We start from the raw sequence: 18,226 nt of genomic DNA on the forward strand, positions 1-18,226 counted from the left end.
TATTATTAATTATTACTTAATTATTACGATAAGGTCATACTGTACTTATCTCGGGCGGGACCCTCTTGGGTTGGACCGGACAGTAGTTGAGTACTCGCCTCGACCCGGCATAGCCACCCTGTCCCACCCGTCCCACTTATTATATGTTGTTCGTCACGGCACTTAATGTATGCACTTATGTATGTCGCACTCGGTTATAGTACTTAGTCGTGTAGCATCTTATCCTAGTTATCTTGGTTGTATACCGGGAAGGGTTTAACCTAGCGATTGTTAGCGCTTTGCACTTGGTTCTATGAACATCCTTACTGTACAGACAGCGATGTACTGTTTCACCTTCTTCTGACAAATGTACTGATTTGGAAGAAGAAGGTAAGTCGTTTGTTAGTCGCTTTGGATGAAAGCGTCTGCTTAATGCTCTAAATGTAAATGTAGTAGACTTGGGTCGGAGGTCTTGGTTCTGAGTCGGAGGTCTTGGTTCTGAGTCGGAGGTCTTGGTTCTGAGTCGGAGGTCTTGGTTCTGAGTCGGAGGTCTTGGTTCTGAGTCGGAGGTCTTGGTTCTGAGTCGGTGGTCTTGGTTCTGAGTCGGTGGTCTTGGTTCTGAGTCTGAGGTCTTGGTTCTGAGTCGGAGGTCTTGGTTCTGAGTCGGAGGTCTTGGTTCTGAGCGTTAACCTCTCCCTGGTGTGTGTCAGACGCCCAATGCGTGGTGGACATCTACGTCAACTACGACTGCGACCTCAACGCGGCCAACATCTTCGAGCGGCTCGTCAACGACTTGTCCAAGATCGCCCAGGGCCGGAGCGGACAGGAGCTGGGCATCAGCCCCCTTCAGGTACTGATGCACACCCTCCTACAGTCACTTGTACAGAGCGGATCAAACCCAGAACCCTTTTGCTGGGAGTCAAACTCCCAATCCACTAAAATGTATTTTTTATTATGGGATGGAACAGATTTGAAAATGTTCCACAGAATTGACTGCTGGGAATAGCCCCCGCAGTCTGTTGTAGTTGATGCAGTAAGACGGTAGACCTGGACTGTTGTTTTCTGCAGGAGCTGAGTCTGCGTAAGAAGGGTCTGGAGTGTCTGGTGTCCATCCTCAAGTGCATGGTGGAGTGGAGCAAAGACCTCTACGTCAACCCCAACCTGCAGGCCAACCTGGGTGAGAACGCACCCTCGCCTCTCGCTGAAAGAGATCCCCAATATTGTGATTACGATTTAATGTGCGATTTTTATAATTTATTAAGTTCCTTATGTTGTGTATTATTCACTAAAAAAAGAAATAAATCATTCTTTAGTATGACCAACACAACGCTGGAAGCAGTCAACATAAAAACTGCTCTTTCTGTTAGGCCAGGCCGATGTGTTGAGTTTAATTTACATTATAAACTTCTTTATTTAACTATTAATTTGTAGAATTAAAATAAATGAATCGTACTGATTTCCAGTCAGTAACGGTTACAAATCACTTTTTCTTTTTTTTTTAATCGCAGCCTTTGCGATTGTCATACCTTCTATTACGTTCTATTACATCGCGATTTCGATTTGAATTTGATTAATCGTTCAGCCCTACCTACTGCGACATATTGTTTCCTCCTTCTGACAAATTAACTTATTATCCTCGTTGTGGATAAAAGCGTCTGCTAAACGCCCTGAATGTAACTGGTATTAAAAAACGATTGCGTGAATAACGTGTCAATGTTGCGGGGTCTTTTCGGCGGGTGGTGATGATGTCGCCGTCATGTGACCTCAGGCCAGGAGCGGTCGTCGGAGGGCGAGGGGGCGGAGCTGAAGCTGCCGGACCACCTGGCGGGGCGGCGGGACAGCGTGAGCTCCCTGGACTCCAGCGTGTCGTCCAGCCTGCCCTCGGGACACCCGGACCACCCCGAGCAGTACGAGGTCATCAAGCAGCAGAAGGACATCATCGAGAACGGCATCGAGCTGTGAGGATAACTCATCATATAATAACTATAACCACAGGTTAACACTAACCATCATCGAGAACGGTATCAAGCTGTGAGGATAACTCATCATATAATGACTAATAATTATAACCACAGGTTAACACTAACCATCATCGAGAACGGTATCAAGATGTGAGTGAAGGAAAGAATATACAATATAATATAAGGACTAGTAACAACATGACACTGAAGACTACATCATCATCGAGAACAGCATTGAACTGTGAGAATAATGCATCATTTAATGACTCATAACTAATAAAGAATAATAATAATATATAATATGATATAATGACAAATAACAAAACTAATCATCGAGAAGGGCATCGAGCTGTGAGTGAGGAATAATATACAGTAATATATATAAAAATATATAAAATAATGACTACAATTACAATAATTACAATTAGGGCATTTAGCGGATGCTTTTATCCAAAGCGACTTACATCGGTTAATACACACGACTAATACACATGACTAGTAACAATAACCACTCACTACTTAACATCATCTAGAACGGCATCGAGCTGTCAGTGAGGAAGAATAAAATATATAATCTATGACGTATAACAACGCAACACTAATCATCATCGAGAGGCTTAGAATATAATATAATGACTATAACGAGTGGTTATTGTTATTAAACACTAAACATCAGAGAGAACGGCATCCAGCTGTGAGCACAGAATAATATAGTAATATAATGACTAGCAACAATAACCAATCACCACTAATTCTAAACACAAAACGGAACAAAGAATAATATATTGACTAATCACAATTACCACTCACCAGTTGTAACAAAATCAGGTGAACAAAATAACGGCGATGTGTGCGTTGTGTGGGTCTCAGTACGGCGATGTGTGCGTTGTGTGGGTCTCAGTACGGCGATGTGTGCGTTGTGTGGGTCTCAATACGGCGATGTGTGCGTTGTGTGGGTCTCAATACGGCGATGTGTGCGTTGTGTGGGTCAGTACGGCGATGTGTGCGTTGTGTGGGTCTCAATACGGCGATGTGTGCGTTGTGTGGGTCTCAATACGGCGATGTGTGCGTTGTGTGGGTCTCAGTACGGCGATGTGTGCGTTGTGTGGGTCTCAGTACGACGATGTGTGCGTTGTGTGGGTCTCAGTACGGCGATGTGTGCGTTGTGTGGGTCTCAATACGGCGATGTGTGCGTTGTGTGGGTCTCAGTACGGCGATGTGTGCGTTGTGTGGGTCTCAATACGGCGATGTGTGCGTTGTGTGGGTCTCAGTACGGCGATGTGTGCGTTGTGTGGGTCTCAATACGGCGATGTGTGCGTTGTGTGGGTCTCAGTACGGCGATGTGTGCGTTGTGTGGGTCTCAGTACAGCGATGTGTGCGTTGTGTGGGTCTCAATACGGCGATGTGTGCGTTGTGTGGGTCTCAGTACGACGATGTGTGCGTTGTGTGGGTCTCAGTACGGCGATGTGTGCGTTGTGTGGGTCTCAGTACGGCGATGTGTGCGTTGTGTGGGTCTCAGTACGGCGATGTGTGCGTTGTGTGGGTCTCAGTACGGCGATGTGTGCGTTGTGTGGGTCTCAATACGGCGATGTGTGCGTTGTGTGGGTCTCAATACGGCGATGTGTGCGTTGTGTGGGTCTTAGTACGGCGATGTGTGCGTTGTGTGGGTCTCAGTACGGCGATGTGTGCGTTGTGTGGGTCTCAGTACGGCGATGTGTGCGTTGTGTGGGTCTCAATACGGCGATGTGTGCGTTGTGTGGGTCAGTACGGCGATGTGTGCGTTGTGTGGGTCTCGGTACGGCGATGTGTGCGTTGTGTGGGTCTCGGTACCTGATTTCCTGAGTCCTCCGTCTGCAGGTTCAACAAGAAGCCCAAGAGAGGGGTCCAGTACCTGCAGGAGCAAGGCATGCTGGGAACGACCACCGAGGACATCGCCCAGTTCCTCCACCACGAGGAGAGGCTGGACACGGTACTCACTCACTCACTCACACGCACTCACTCACTTACACTCACTCACTTACACTCACTCACTCACAATCCGTACTCACTCACTCACTCACACTCACTCACTCACTTACACTCACTCACTCAAAATCCGTACTCACTCACTCACTTACACTCACTCACTCCCATGCATGAGCACATACTATTCACTCTTTCTCTCACACACTCACTCACTCACATGCATTGGAACATATTCACTCTCACACGCACGCACTCACTCACTCACTCAATCACTCACTCACTCACTCACTCACTCACACTCTCACACTCTCACACTCTCACACTCTCACACTCTCACACTCACTCACTCACTCACTCACTCACTCACATGCATTGGAACATATTCACTCTCACACTCACTCACTCACTCACTCACTCACTCACTCACTCACTCACTCACTCACTCACTCACTCACTCACTCACTCACATGAGCACATATTAATCCCCCCCCCATCCACAGACCCAGGTGGGCGAGTTCCTGGGGGAGAACATCAAGTTCAACAAGGAGGTGATGTACCGCTACGTGGACCAGCTGGACTTCTGCGGCGGGGACTTTGTCTCGGCGCTCAGGGCCTTCCTCCAGGGCTTCCGGCTGCCCGGAGAGGCCCAGAAGATCGACCGGCTCATGGAGAAGTTCGCCGCACGCTACCTGGAGTGTAACCAAGGGTAACGCCGCCGGAACACCCCTTCTGTGTTGTGTTGTGTCGTGTCTGGGGACTGAAGCCTGGCGTGGGCCCTAGACTTGAATTAGCAGCTGGAGGTCTTCATGGTGGAGGTCTCCATGCTGGTATTCATGCGTAGTTATAGCTTAGCTATGGAGCAAAATGGCTAGCCTGTTCCCTGGCTCCTTCAGCTGAGGTGTCTATGAGGACCCCGTGTGCTCCCGACGAGCTGGCTGTCGCCTTGCCTGCTTGACTCCGCCGACGGTGTGCAAGTGAATGAGTGTGTATTATGAACCGTTGTTGGTTGCTCTGGATAAAAGTATACGTACTAATAGATAAATGGGGGGAAGGGGGAAGGGGGAGGGGTAAGGGCCTAAGGCCCAATCCCATTTCTACCCCTTACCCCTTCCCCTTACCCCTTCAAAACAAGGGGGTGGGGAAGGGGAAGGGGTAAGGGGTAGAAATGGGATTGGGCCTAAATCTAACCCCATTTATCTTACCCCTTCCCCTTCCCCCTTCAAAACAAGGGGGAGGGGGAAGGGGAAGGGGTAAGGGGTAGAAATGGGATTGGGCCTTATAATCCTAAATGTATTTTTATTTATTTTATGCTTGATTCTTTGTGCGTGTTGCAGCCAGACCATGTTCGCCAGCGCGGACACTGCCTACGTGCTGGCCTACTCCATCATCATGCTCACCACCGACCTGCACAGCCCCCAGGTGAGACCCCCCGCCCTCTCCTCACGGTCCTCATGACCCAGCACCTCCCCCCCTGTGTGGGCGTGTCCCTGACGCTTAGCTCCGCCCGCTCAGGTGAAGAACAAGATGACCAAGGAGCAGTACATCAAGATGAACCGCGGCATCAACGACAGCAAGGACCTCCCCGAGGAGTACCTGTCCTCCATCTACGACGAGATCGCCGGCAAGAAGATCGCCCTAAAGGAGAGCAAGGAGCACACCATCACCCCCAAGAACAGCAAGCAGAGTGAGAGCTCTCCCCTAACACACCCTATAGAACACAGTAGATCACCCCCATGAACAGCAGAGTGAGAGCTCTCCCCTAACACACCCTATAGAACACAGTAGATCACCCCCATGAACAGCGGAGTGAGAGCTCTCCCCTAACACACCAGATAGAACACAGTAGATCACCCCCATGAACAGCAGAGTGAGAGCTCTCCCCTAACACACCCTATAGAACACAGTAGATCACCCCCATGAACAGCAGAGTGAGAGCTCTCCCCTAACACACCCGATAGAACACAGTAGATCACCCCCATGAACAGCGGAGTGAGACCTCTCCCCTAACACACCCTATAGAACACAGTAGATCACCCCCATGAACAGCAGAGTGAGAGCTCTCCCCTAACACACCCTATAGAACACAGTAGATCACCCCCATGAACAGCAAGCAGAGTGAGAGCTCTCCCCTAACACACCCTATAGAACACAGTAGATCACCCCCATGAACAGCAGAGTGAGAGCTCTCCCCTAACACACCCTATAGAACACAGTAGATCACCCCCATGAACAGCAAGCAGAGTGAGACCTCTCCCCTAACACACCCTATAGAACACAGTAGATCACCCCCAGTAGATACAGTACAGTGATGGTATGGTAGTATATGATACAGTACAGTGATGGTATGGTAGTATATGATACAGTACAGTGATGATATGGTAGTATATGATACAGTACAGTGTTGGTATAGTAGTATATGATACAGTACAGTGATGGTATGGTAGTATATGATACAGTACAGTGATGGTATGGTAGTGTATGATACAGTGATGTATAACGCTGTATCTCTCTCTTTAAGACGTGGCCAGTGAGAAGCAGCGCAGGCTACTCTACAACGTGGAGATGGAGCAGATGGCCAAGACGGCCAAGGCCCTGATGGAGGCCGTCAGCCACGCCCAGTCGCCCTTCTTCAGCGCCACGCACCTGGAGCACGTCAGGCCCATGTTCAAGGTAGGGCTCCCCCTACAGGCTGCAGCCGCTACTGCAGGCACAGGCCCTGGATTAAGCCTCCTTAAATAGGATCAATCTTATCCATCAGCCGTTGATTAGCCATTAGTGACGTCACAAGTGGGGCGCGTCCACCCAGGTGTGGGATCAGTAGATAATTTATTCATCATCACGATTGATAAAAACTCTAGGGTGGAGGCCTGATCGACCCATCACACCTCTGGGTGGACACTCCCACTTGTTGTGATGTCACTAATGGCTAATCATAACCCGGGTTGTGAACCAGTTATTATTACCTGTAAATTATTATTTACAGGTAACTGGCATAAGCCAGAGCTCATGCGTGTGGAAGCTGGTTCAAGTGTGTGTGTGTGTGTGTGTGTGTGTGTGTGTGTGTGTGTGTGTGTGTGTGTGTGTGTGTGTGTGTGTGTGTGTGTGTGTGTGTGTGTGTGTGTGTGTGTGTGTGTGTGTGTGTGTGTGTGTGTGTGTGCGTGCTGACAGCATGCAGAGAACGGGTGCAGACTTCACCCTGTCACCTCGGCGGTTATCTTGTACCTCCAGACCCCCCCCCTCTCTTCAAACCAGGGGGGTCTTAACCCCTGATTAGTGAAGCAGAATATCAAACAAAACGTGTGTGTGTGTGTGTGTGTAGCTGGCGTGGACGCCCCTGCTGGCCGCCTTCAGCGTGGGGCTGCAGGACTGTGACGACCCCGACGTGGCCACGCTGTGCCTGGAGGGGATCCGCTGCGCCATCCGCATCGCCTGCATCTTCAGCATGCAGGTCTGCCCGCCCCCCCACCAACACACACCCCCTCCAATGCTCTGCGTGTGTGTGTTATGTTGTTTATCACGGTGTGTGTGCCATGGCGTATATCACGGTGTGTGTGCCATGGCGTATATCTGGGTGTGTGTGTGTGTGTGTCATGGTGTATATCGTGGTATGTGTGTTATGGCATATATCATGTCATGGTGTTTGTTTGTGTGTGTGTTTGTCATGGTGTGTGTATCATGGTGCATATCATGGTGTGTGTGTGTGTGTCACGATGTATATCATGGTGTGTGTGTGTATCATGGTGCATATCATGGTTTGTGTGTGTGTCACGGTGTATATCATGGTGTGTGTGTGTGTGTCACGGTGTAAATCATGGTGTGTGTGTCACGGTGTAAATCATGGTGTGTGTGTCACGGTGTATATCATGGTGTGTGTGTGTGTGTCACGGTGTATATCATGGTGTGTGTGTGTGTGTGTGTGTGTGTGTGTCACGGTGTATATCATGGTGTGCGTGTGTGTGTGTATATCAACTAGTGTGCGTGTGTATATCATGCGGTGTGTGTCACGGTGTATATCATGCTGTGTGTGTGTGTATATCATGGTGTGTGTGTGTGTCACGGTGTATATCATGCTGTGTGTGTGTATATCATGGTGTGTGTGTGTGTGTGTGTATATCATGCTGTGTGTGTGTGTGTGTATATCATGCTGTGTGTGTGTGTGTATATCATGCGGTGTGTGTCACGGTGTATATCATGCTGTGTGTGTGTGTATATCATGGTGTGTGTGTGTGTCACGGTGTATATCATGCTGTGTGTGTGTGTGTGTGTATATCATGCTGTGTGTGTGTGTGTATATCATGCTGTGTGTGTGTGTATATCATGCGGTGTGTGTCACGGTGTATATCATGCTGTGTGTGTGTGTATATCATGCGGTGTGTGTCACGGTGTATATCATGGTGTGTGTGTGTGTGTGTGTGTGTGTGTGTGTTGTAGCTGGAGCGTGACGCCTACGTCCAGGCCCTGGCCCGCTTCACCCTGCTGACGGCGAGCTCCAGCATCACGGAGATGAAGCAGAAGAACATCGACACCATCAAGACGCTCATCACCGTGGCCCACACCGACGGCAACTACCTGGGCAACTCCTGGCACGAGGTACCCCCCTAGTACTGGAGAAGTACCCCAATACTAACAACACTCCTGGAATGAGGTACCCCCCTAGTACTGGAGAAGTTCATCAATACTTACAAATACTCCTGGAATGAGGTACCCCCCTAGTACTGGAGAAGTACCCCAATACTAACAACACTCCTGGAATGAGGTACCCCCCTAGTACTGGAGAAGTACCCCAATACTAACAACACTCCTGGAATGAGGTACCCCCCTAGTACTGGAGAAGTACCCCAATACTAACAACACTCCTGGAATGAGGTACCCCTCTAGAAGTATATCAATACCAACAAATACACCATGGCAACTACCTGGCACGAGGTATCCCCCCAGTACTGGAGAAGTACATCAATACTTACAAATACTCCTGGCACGAGGTACCCCCTTAGTACTGGAGAAGTACCCAAATACTAACAAATACACCTGGAATGAGGTACCCCTATATTATTGGCGAAGTACACCTATACTAACAATTAGTACACAGCAGGCCACTCCTGGCATGAGGTTCCTATGATACTGACTGACGAGTAACCGATGGTTACTGCCCAGCAGAGCATGTGAGCGGAGCGGAGCGCCGCGTAATTTCCGCTCCCCGCTCAGGAGGATGTCCGCTCATTCGCTCTGCCGCTCAACGTTGTGCCAGGGCGCTCCGCTCAAAACCGCTCCGCGCTCATCTTAAATTTCCTGCCGCTCCGGCGAAATCGCTCCACGCTCCGCTCAAATTTTTACTTTTGTACTTCCCAAACTCCATCTTGCTACTCTCGCGGGCACACGAGCCAGTGTTGCGGGGGGGGGTGGAAGGGTCTCACGTGACGTGTTTTATCCAATCAGGTTGCTTGGATGCTCCCATTGAAACCCATTCTATTCTACGTGAACCACCTACATGTAAGCCGCTAGAAGCAGTTAAAATCGGAGCGGACTGGAGCGGAGTGAAATCCCCGCTCCGGCCTTTGAATTTAAAACCGCTCTGCGCTCCAACCCGCTCCAACCTATTTCTTCCGCTCCGCTCCACCACCCGCTCTCCGCTCACATGCTCTGCTGCCCAGGCAACTCCTAGCAGGAAGTACTTAACACTAAAGGCCAGATTATACAAATAAAAGTCTACAGCAACACCGTAGCCCACAGAGGCCATAGCCGGGTTTCGAACCGGCAGCCCTATCTCCAGCTCATGTGATCCCCTCTCTGGTCCAATCAGATCCTGCGCTGCATCAGCCAGCTGGAGCTGGCCCAGCTGATTGGGACGGGGGTGAAGACCCGCTACATCTCGGGGGTGGTCCGGGACCGCGAGGCCGGGCTGAAGGGCTTCCCCGCGGGCGGCGACGACTTCATGCCCATGGGCCTCGGTCAGTCTTATACCACTCTACAAACTATACTCTATACAGCTATACTCTATACTCTATACTCTATGCAACTATACTCTATGCAACTATACTCTATACAACTATACTCTATACAACTATACTCTACACAGCTATACTCTAGACAACTAAACTCTATACGACTATACTCTATACGACTATACAGCTATACTCTATACTCTATGCAACTATACTCTATGCAACTATACTCTATACAACTATACTCTATACAACTATACTCTATACAGCTATACTCTATACAGCTATGCTCTATAAAGCTATACTCTATGCAGCTATACTCTATACAACTATACTCTACACAGCTATACTCTAGACAACTATACTCTATACGACTATACAGCTATACTCTATACTCTATGCAACTATACTCTATGCAACTATACTCTATACAACTATACTCTATACAACTATACTCTATACAACTATACTCTAGACAACTATACTCTATACAACTATACTCTATATACAACTATACTCGTGACGACTATACTCGTTACGACTATACTCCATAGAACTATACTCTATACAACTATACTCTATAGAACTGTACTCTATATTACTATACTCTACTATAATTTATATAACTATACTCTTTATAACAATACTATACTCTATATAACCATACTATACATAACTATACTCTATATAACTATACTCTTTACTCTATAATAGACTACACTATATAACTATACTCTACATAACTATACTCTATATAACCATACTGTACATAACTATACTCTATGTAACCATACTATAGATAACTATACTCTTTACTCTATAATAGACTACACTATATAACTACACTCTATATAACTATACTCTACTCTATAATAGACTACACTATATAACTATACTCTATATAACTATACTCTACTCTATAATAGACTACACTCTATAACTATACTCTATACTATACATAGACTTCTTGCCTTCTTGCTTTGTCAGCTGCGTCAAAGCCAGTCATCACACAGTACTCCATTAAAACACCACAGTGTACACTCGTGTTCTCTCTATAACTATACTATATTCAACACATTTGAACCACAGTGTACCAGCTGTGGTGGGCTGTGTTCTGGGTCCTGACTGTACTCCCCTCTCCACAGGAGGCCTGGTGGGGGGGCAGGACCGGCGGCAGATGGCCCACCTCCAGGAGTCCGTGGGAGAGACCAGCTCCCAGAGTGTGGTGGTGGCCGTGGACCGGTGAGGAGTCACTTCACCGCACTGGTTCTTATCGTTGAGTCTTCACTGCCCTGGTCCTTATCCTAGTGACTTCACTGGTTCTTATCGTAGTGTCTTCACTCTGCTTCACGGCACTGGTTCTTATCGTTGAGTCTTCACTGCACTGGTTCTTATCCTAGTGACTTCACTGGTTCTTATCGTAGTGTCTTCACTCTGCCTCACGGCACTGGTTCTTATATCGTAGGGTCTCTACATGTGCGTCACTGCACTGGTTCTATTCAGACTATTTGAGTAAAATCCTTCTGTTTAATCTGCAGAATCTTCACTGGGTCTACCAGACTAGATGGAAACGCAATCGGTGAGTGTCCTATTTGCATTCAATCTCAACAAATTATTGTATTGCCTAGACATTGGGAAGTGTATTGGAATGTATACGTTCGTCTGAAATGTGCGATACTAATAAAGTTGTCTGACGGTGTGCCCCCCTCCCCAGTTGACTTTGTGCGCTGGCTGTGCGCCGTGTCCATGGACGAGCTGGCCTCCACCCACCAGCCGCGCATGTTCAGCCTGCAGAAGATCGTGGAGATCTCCTACTACAACATGAACCGCATCCGCCTGCAGTGGTCCCGCATCTGGCAGGTCGTCGGAGACCACTTCAACAAGGTCCGTACGCTGAGGATGCGCTTAGACGATTAGAACGGTCCAAACCGGGTGCGGACCTGATGTAGACCAATCCAGAACTGGTACAGACCGGTCCAGACCAGGTATAGACTGGTTCAGGCCGGTACAGACATGGTATAGACCGGTCCAGACTTGGTATAGACTGGTACAGGCCGGTCCAGACCTGGTATAGACTGGTTCAGGCCGGTCCAGACCTGGTATAGACTGGTTCAGGCCGGTCCAGACCTGGTATAGACTGGTTCAGGCCGGTCCAGACCTGGTATAGACTGGTTCAGGCCGGTCCAGACCTGGTATAGACTGGTTCAGGCCGGTCCAGACCTGGTATAGACTGGTTCAGGCCGGTCCAGACCTGGTATAGACTGGTTCAGGCCGGTCCAGACCTGGTATAGACTGGTTCAGGCCTGGTATAGACACTTACAGGCTGGTACCGACCTAGTATAGACCAGTCCAGACTGTTCCTGGCCGGTACAGACCGGTCCATAACCCGGACCCTCTAGTGAGCCTGGCCCCCCTAACCCTGCCCCCCCCCCCCCCCCCCCCCCCCCCGACCCTTGGTCCCGCCCCTCCAGGTGGGCTGCAGTCCCAACGAGGACGTGGCCATCTTCGCGGTGGACTCCCTGCGGCAGCTGTCGATGAAGTTCCTGGAGAAGGGCGAGCTGGCCAACTTCCGCTTCCAGAAGGACTTCCTGCGGCCCTTCGAGCACATCATGAAGAAGAACCGCTCGCCCACCATCCGGGACATGGTGATCCGCTGCGTGGCCCAGATGGTCAACTCGCAGGCCGCCAACATCCGCTCGGGCTGGAAGAACATCTTCTCGGTGTTCCACCAGGCGGCGGGCGACCACGAGGAGTCCATCGTGGAGCTGGCCTTCCAGACCACCGGACACATCGTCTGTGAGTACCGGGCGCCCCGTACCGGGCGGTCCCTCGCTCTTCCCCTGAGAACGATGCTGGGGTTTAATCACGGGAAATATGGAGCCCAAATGTTGAATCTGAAATTCCTCCATCATCTACTGTACTCATCCCTCCTCCTCCTCCTCTTTCTCTTCTCTTCTACCCTCTGCCTACTCTTTTATTCTCTCCCGCCTCCTCTCTCCCCTCCCTCTTTTCTCCCCTCCCTCCTCCTCTTCTTTCTCTCCTCCCTCTTTTTCTTCTCCCCTCCCTCCTTCTCTACTTTCTCTCCTCCCTCCTTCTCTACTTTCTCCCCTCCCTCCTTCTCTACTTTCTCCCCTCTCCTCCTCTTTCTCCTCTCCCCTCCCTCCTTTCTCCCTCCCATTCTTCTTCTCCTCCCCTCCTCTTCTCCTCCTCATCCTCCTCTCTGCTCCCCCTCCTCCTCCTCCTCCTCCTCCTCCTCCAGTGAACACCTTCCAGCAGCACTTTGCGGCCGCCATCGACTCCTTCCAGGACGCGGTGAAGTGTCTGTCTGAGTTCGTCTGCAACGCCGCCTTCCCTGACACCTGCATGGAGGCCATCAGGCTCATACGCCACTGCGCCAAATACGTCTCGGAGCGGCCGCAGGTACGACCCCCGCGCTCACACTAGGGCTGGGCGATTAATCGAATTTTGATCTCGATTTCGATTTTAGCGTCAAATGGTCACAAAATAAACATAATCGAGTTCCCTTTTTTTTTTCGGGAGCTGGTACATATCTGTACATTATTTTAGATTTGAACATTTTCTTTTGGACCATTTTTTTAAAAAATTAAAACTTTTTTAAGGCAAAGTTCTCAGTTACAAAGTGTTTTTGAGAGAGACATGCTGAATGAATACATCACGTTTTCCAACTCAAAAAATAATTGTTGATTAGTCGTGATTTCAATATTGACCAAAATAATCGTGATTATGATTTTTTACATAAGCGAGCAGCCCTAGCTCACACTGCCCAAGGGCAAGGCAGGCTTCTGAACCGGGCTCTCCTCCATTCATTTATGGGTTTCCATCCAATAATACCTGTGTGTGTTTGCAGGCCCTCAGGGAGTACACCAGTGATGACATGAACGTCGCCCCCGGCGACCGTGTGTGGGTGCGGGGGTGGTTCCCCATCCTGTTTGAGCTGTCCTGCATCATCAACCGCTGCAAGCTGGACGTCCGGACCAGGTGGGCACACGGGCTCAGCGGGGGGTCCTCTGGTCTCACGCCTCTCCTGACTTTAATTACAGACTTTACTTATGAACTTTAATGACAGACTTTACTCACAAACTTTTCTCACAACCGTGGCATACAAACCTTACTCACAAACTTTACATACAAAAAAGACTCAAACTTTACTCACAATTGTACGACCTTTACTTACCAATTTTACTTACAAACTAGGGCTGTAACGATACGCGTATCAAACCGAAAATCGCGATACTCAAAGCCACGATCCTGTCTCGCGGTGTGAGAAGGCAGAAGCGCGATATGCCCTTTCTAACTCTTCGGTCAAATTGTCCGATTGAAATGTGCTAATAATTTGTCTAAATAATAGTCTGCTGACAGCGCCCCCTCCTATCGATGCCGTAAATATGTGACGAGATGCCCTCTCTGTGATCACAGCTCTCCGTGGCTACGGAGGATTGCATTTCTCCACAGCCGTCGAAGTCCTCATATGCGATATGAACGACATTTATCCAGAGTGGGCCAAGCGAGAAAAAAATTGCCTGTGTGATCCTGTCTCTATTGTTTTGTGTGATTTGACTGGCAGTTTGTCTGCTTATAGGTAGGAATGAAGCGGCCACCGATTATTGACAGGATGGGTACTTTATTCTACCGGACTCGTTCGCTTCTTCACTAGACACACGCGCTACCGCTCGCTCTCCTCGCTCGTCCACTCACTCGCTGACGTCACTCACACACGCAGACGCACACTGCCATTCTCCCGCACACACATATGCTACTCGTAACACTATGCCTCGTTATTGCGACGTTCATGTTTTTCCTCATCTATTGAAAGTTAGGCTATTAAACATGTTGCATTCTATACGGCCTGATTATGTCATTATTTAAGCTACATAGCCTAATAAGAAGCGCTAATAAGGATATTTGAATAAACCAACCAAACAGTTAAAGGGGCCCTATTATGCCTACCAGCAAAAAGCATCCTCCAACTGCAATCTTTGGTTATTTCTTTATTCATTTAGCTATACTTTAATAGTATTCTTTCGGTTCAAATCTGTTCAGTGTTCCAAAATGATTTGTTATTAAATGTTACATTAAGATAATTGGTATTTAAGTGTTGTTTAAATAAAATGCTTTTTAAATTTAAAAGAATCGTGGGATGTATCGAACCGTGGGTCAAAAATCGTGATACAAACCGAATCGTGAATTTGTGTATCGCTACAGCCCTATTACAAACCTAACTTACAAACTTTACTAATGAACTTTAGTTACAAACTTCACTCACAAACTTGACACGCAAACTTTTCTCACAAACTTTACTTTGAAACTTTACTTGCTAACTTTATTTTGGACCATGAATTCCGAAACTTTAAAACTTGAGAACTGAACCCGGTGCTCCGCTTTCCCGCAGGGGCCTGACGGTGATGTTCGAGATCATGAAGAGCTACGGCCACACCTTCGAGAAGCACTGGTGGCACGACCTCTTCCGCATCGTCTTCAGGATCTTCGACAACATGAAGCTCCCCGAGCAGCAGACAGAGGTCAGGGGTCAAGCGCCGCCGCGGCGCGTCACGCTGTCACTCGGTGTCAACGACGGGCGGTGTTTGACGGACGGCCGTGTGTTTGTGCGTGTGTAGAAAACGGAGTGGATGACGACCACGTGTAACCACGCGCTGTACGCCATCTGCGACGTGTTCACGCACTTCTACGAGCCGCTCAGCGAGGTGCTGCTGGCCGACATCTTCAAGCAGCTGCAGTGGTGTGTCCGGCAAGGTGAGGACGAGCTTATCATTATGTATGCAGTGGATTGTTTCCTATGCCTTAGGGGGCGCCCTACGGCACCTGTTAAGTGTCACATTGTTCTCCCCCGAGTAAATCACAGTTAATTGGATAGCAACGTCTCAACCTGCGTTCTTGTGTCTCTCCATTCCTAGAAGTTATCCATATATTATAATAAGAACATAATACTCATGATGATCATGAATACATCGCGTCCAGTTCAACAGCAAGCTAGTTTATATTCTACATAATGACCCCAGCAGCATGTGGGGGGGGGGTGACTGTAGCTCAGGAGGTAGAGCGGGTTCCATCTGCTGGGAGGTTCCCTGGCTCCTCCCAGCTGAGAGTCCCTGGGGTTGACTCCGCCGTCGGTGTGTGACCGTGCAAAAGGAATGGTTGCAAGTTGCTTTGGAAAAAAAAAAAGCTTCGGCAAAATCCCCTGAATGTAAACGCTCAATCTTTGTTTATTTCTTTCGTCACATTTCTCCTACGTCTCTCTTTAACTCTTGCTTCCTCTTTTACTCTGTCTCTTTCTCTTGCCCTCTCTCGCTCTCTCCCCCCCCCCCCCCCTCAGAGAACGAGCAGCTGGCTCGCTCGGGGACCAACTGCCTGGAGAACCTGGTGATCGTGAACGGGGAGAAGTTCAGCCCTGACGTCTGGGACCTGACCTGCTCCTGCATGCTGGACATCTTCCAGACCACCAGCCCCCACGTGTATGTACCCCCCCCCCCCCCCCCCCCCGATCCCCCGCAGACAGCCCAGCCCAGCGTCGGGTCGGAGGAGTGTCCCCTCAACTCTTTCTTTTTTTTTCCCCCCCCGTCATCAGCTTGTTGACATGGCGACCGGCCGGACAGGAGGAGGAGTACGGAGACGCCAAGCACTCGGTGAGAGAGGAAACGTGTGTGACCGACAGGACGTGTGGTTCAGCAGCAGAATGACACCTGCGTCGTCTGTGTGTGGTTTAGTGTGTGTGTGTGTGTGTGTGTGTGTGTGTGTGTGTGTGTGTGTGTGTGTGTGTGTGTGTGTGTGTGTGTGTGTGTGTGTGTGTGTGTGTGTGTGTGTGTGTGTGTGTGGTTAAGCAGCTGTGTGTGTGTGTGTGGTTAAGCAGCTGTGTGTGTTTGTGTGGTTTAGCAGCTGTGTGTGTTTGTGTGTGTGTGTGTGGGGGGTTCAGCAGCAGTATTACACCTGTGTGTGTGTGTGTGTGTGTGTGTGTGTGTGTGCGCGTGGTTAAGCAGCTGTGAGTGTGTTGGGGTGGGTGCGTGGTTAAGCAGCTGTGAGTGTGTGTGTTTCAGCAGAAGAAGGACATTGTATTTGTGTGTGTGTGTGTGGTTCAGCAGAAGAATGCTGTGTTTGTTGTTCAGCAGCTCTGTGTGTGTGCGTGTTGTTCATCAGGAGAATGACGTGTGTGTGTGTGGTTCAGCAGAAGCATGACACTTGTATCTCGTGTGTGTGTGTCTCCAGGAGGTGGACTTTGACAGCCAGTCCCAGTGCAGCTATGACAGAGCTCTGTCAGAGAGGGCTCACAGCCAGATGTCCAGCGAGGACACCTGGAAGGGAAAGTCCAACACGCGTAAGCCCTCACCTGTTGTCCTGTACACTCACCTTTTACACTTACCTGTAGTTGATGGCTGGTTCACCTGTTGCATATGTGCACATTGATGGCTCAATGTGCACATTTATGACTCAACGGTGTGCAGCCCCATCAAGCCCCAGAGTCTAATCGATCTGACTCGGGTGAGGCTGTTTAGACCAGCCATCATAATTATTATTTATTTTTTTCTTTGGCTCAAAACAAAGAAGCAGGAACCTGAGTGCTATGTTCGAGGCTGTATGTTTGTATGTTCATCGTTTAATTGCACTATAGGCTTTTTTTTTTTTTTGGATCGTCCTGTTTTGATCAGTATATGCCAATGTTGTTATCAATAAAAAAACATTTGCACAAGACAAGCCGATGCACTTCTCCATGTTGATAAGAGCATTAAAATTAGAACAATTAATGGGACAAAGAAATCAAGGGATATTTAGCATAGAAAAAAGATTTGCGATTAATCACGATTACTCGCGATTAATCGTGAGTTCACTAGGACATTAATGCGATTAATCGCGATTAAAATATTTGAATCGCTTGACAGCTCTAAAATAAATATAATTTTGTGTGAGTGTGCAGGAGTGAGCGACCAGAAGCTGTTTGCGGGGCTACTCATCCGTTGCGTGGTGCAGCTGGAGCTCATCCAGACCATCGACAATATCGTGTTCTACCCGACGACCAGCAAGAAGGAGGACGCCCAGAACATGGCCGCCGCCCAGGTCAGCGCTGCGTCTGATTGGTCCGGCCCTCAGCCCCGTTCCGCGGCTCTGAGTGCGCTGACGTGTCCTGTTGTGTATTGTTCATTTCCAAATGACCAAACGCTTTCACTTTGGCAATTAAAAAATGGAGAAAAGTAAGCGTATTAAGTAGTAAAAATGTAAGTGAAAGAAGAAAACCTAAAATACAGTACCACACAACTATAAATATATAGTACTATAAATATACAGTACTATACTGCTGTACTGTACAATACTGTACTATACTACTTCGGACATTGTACTTAATGTAAGTCA

At 48.7% G+C, this 18,226-nt stretch overlaps 1 protein-coding gene across 1 annotated transcript in view; it reads left to right on the forward strand.

Moving 5' to 3' along the window:
- Nucleotides 1-18,226, forward strand: part of arfgef2 (ADP-ribosylation factor guanine nucleotide-exchange factor 2 (brefeldin A-inhibited)) — a 41,602-nt gene that overhangs the window by 18,278 nt on the left and 5,098 nt on the right. The window contains exons 12-34 of the mRNA XM_060053110.1: nucleotides 690-829; nucleotides 1,048-1,156; nucleotides 1,748-1,937; nucleotides 3,798-3,909; nucleotides 4,406-4,611; nucleotides 5,240-5,324; nucleotides 5,418-5,589; nucleotides 6,424-6,575; nucleotides 7,225-7,353; nucleotides 8,337-8,495; nucleotides 9,706-9,853; nucleotides 10,993-11,089; nucleotides 11,386-11,426; nucleotides 11,562-11,731; nucleotides 12,319-12,643; nucleotides 13,107-13,267; nucleotides 13,716-13,846; nucleotides 15,258-15,387; nucleotides 15,484-15,619; nucleotides 16,200-16,338; nucleotides 16,452-16,509; nucleotides 17,087-17,195; nucleotides 17,793-17,932. Of these exons, the coding sequence (XP_059909093.1) occupies nucleotides 690-829; nucleotides 1,048-1,156; nucleotides 1,748-1,937; nucleotides 3,798-3,909; nucleotides 4,406-4,611; nucleotides 5,240-5,324; nucleotides 5,418-5,589; nucleotides 6,424-6,575; nucleotides 7,225-7,353; nucleotides 8,337-8,495; nucleotides 9,706-9,853; nucleotides 10,993-11,089; nucleotides 11,386-11,426; nucleotides 11,562-11,731; nucleotides 12,319-12,643; nucleotides 13,107-13,267; nucleotides 13,716-13,846; nucleotides 15,258-15,387; nucleotides 15,484-15,619; nucleotides 16,200-16,338; nucleotides 16,452-16,509; nucleotides 17,087-17,195; nucleotides 17,793-17,932 (3,239 nt within the window). The remainder of the gene's footprint in view (nucleotides 1-689; nucleotides 830-1,047; nucleotides 1,157-1,747; nucleotides 1,938-3,797; nucleotides 3,910-4,405; nucleotides 4,612-5,239; nucleotides 5,325-5,417; nucleotides 5,590-6,423; nucleotides 6,576-7,224; nucleotides 7,354-8,336; nucleotides 8,496-9,705; nucleotides 9,854-10,992; nucleotides 11,090-11,385; nucleotides 11,427-11,561; nucleotides 11,732-12,318; nucleotides 12,644-13,106; nucleotides 13,268-13,715; nucleotides 13,847-15,257; nucleotides 15,388-15,483; nucleotides 15,620-16,199; nucleotides 16,339-16,451; nucleotides 16,510-17,086; nucleotides 17,196-17,792; nucleotides 17,933-18,226) is intronic.

Source organism: Gadus macrocephalus, chromosome 1, assembly GCF_031168955.1.
Source record: "Gadus macrocephalus chromosome 1, ASM3116895v1".
NCBI lineage: Eukaryota > Metazoa > Chordata > Actinopteri > Gadiformes > Gadidae > Gadus > Gadus macrocephalus.